This window comes from Arachis ipaensis, chromosome B06 (genome assembly GCF_000816755.2).
Source record: "Arachis ipaensis cultivar K30076 chromosome B06, Araip1.1, whole genome shotgun sequence".
In the NCBI taxonomy this organism is placed as follows: Eukaryota; Viridiplantae; Streptophyta; class Magnoliopsida; order Fabales; family Fabaceae; genus Arachis; species Arachis ipaensis.
This window is the reverse complement of record NC_029790.2, coordinates 12,434,093-12,435,537: the sequence shown is the minus strand read 5'-3', so window position 1 is coordinate 12,435,537 and position 1,445 is coordinate 12,434,093. Positions and strand designations below refer to the sequence as shown.

The 1,445-nt window shown below is 34.4% G+C and overlaps 1 protein-coding gene across 1 annotated transcript in view; it reads right to left on the bottom strand.

Annotated features, from left to right (window-relative positions):
• The window catches only part of LOC107645934 (pectinesterase-like), a 3,109-nt gene continuing 1,873 nt past the window's right edge, over positions 210 to 1,445 (bottom strand). Inside the window, exon 2 of the mRNA XM_016350088.2 lies at positions 210 to 1,003. Coding sequence (XP_016205574.1) covers positions 324 to 1,003 — 680 coding nt within the window. The 3' untranslated portion in view covers positions 210 to 323. The remainder of the gene's footprint in view (positions 1,004 to 1,445) is intronic.

Below are 1,445 nucleotides of genomic sequence, written 5' to 3'. Positions count from 1 at the left end.
AACATTAGTTAACACAAAAAAATTAAAATAGATTAAAGAGGAGGTTTTTTAAAAATTAGAAGAAAGAAAAATGTACATTTATAAAATAGAAGTAAGAGAAGCGTCATTTTAACATTTTATATGAGGGGAGAGTGAAATTTTCTCTCTTTTAAATATGTCAGTTCTAATTCCGTACCTTTTTTTACGTGTTGAAGTTTTTGTTTTTTAGCAATGGTAAGATTTTACATATGATAAAATGGTGGTCCAATAGGACAAGTGCAGAATCAAAGAAAGAAAACATAATTACAACAACAAATAAGGATCACACTTTGCAAGGATAGAGTTCAAATTAAATCAAGAAAGTAGGGGACTCCAGTAGGAGGTAACCATGCAGCACCGGATATGAAATTAGAAACTGTGAAATTCTCTGCATCAGTGGCATTAATGACATGGTAGCCTGCCCAAGTGACCCGATTACTAGTGTTAGATCCAGGACCCCAATTATCATATTCCGCATAATAAAGAGTGTCCAAATACAATGTCCCTGACCACTCTGCCCAACCAGCAGGATCAATCAAACTGTCCATGAAAGACTGTATGTAAACCGTTCTTGAATACTCCTTCCATGGCCTCCCAAGATACGTTTTAGTGGTGCCCAAGTCGGTGGCGGCGGTTATTGTACAGTTGTGTACAGATGTTCCTGTGTTTTGGTTAATGTCAGTTCTGCCCTGTGCTGTGATGGTGTTGTACTGGCCACTCATTGGGAGGCGTGGCAAAATGTTACAGTTTTGCAACACAACTGCTGCGTTGCCAAATATGAAGTCAATGGTGCCGTAAATGTCGCAATCTCGGTAGAATTGTCTCATTGAATGTGTGTACAAAGTGTCTTGGTACCCTTCGAAGCTGCAATTGTAGAATGCGGATAGGTCTGCTCCGCTTCTAAGAGCCACCGCTTGGTGATTGCTTGCTCCTGCTGTGTTGCGAAATGTTATATTCATAGCCACGAATCCTTGCGCAACCACAGCTGTGTCACATATCAAAACGTAAATCAGCTATAAATTAAATTATAGGCGAATACCTAACTCGATCTCTGATAATTACTTCGAAGAGAATAACAAATAAAAAAGGTGGATACTAATGAAGATGGCAAAAATATGAAGATGTTTTGGTTAAAAGTGTGGTTTATTTATTTAGCCACAATTTAAACAAAAATAACACTTTTATAAATATCAAAATCTAATCATACAATCCATCACCCAAGGATCAAAAAGAAATATATTCACATGAAGACAATTATAGAATTTTCATTGTAGTATCCATCATAAAAAAAATTCTTTTAGTTTGAATAGTCTTTGTGTCAAAGATAAAAAAATATTAATAAAGAGGATAATCAATCCAAAAAAATAAATATTAAAAACTAAAAATAATATTTTTTTTAATTTTATTATCTTTTAAAATAATTGTTA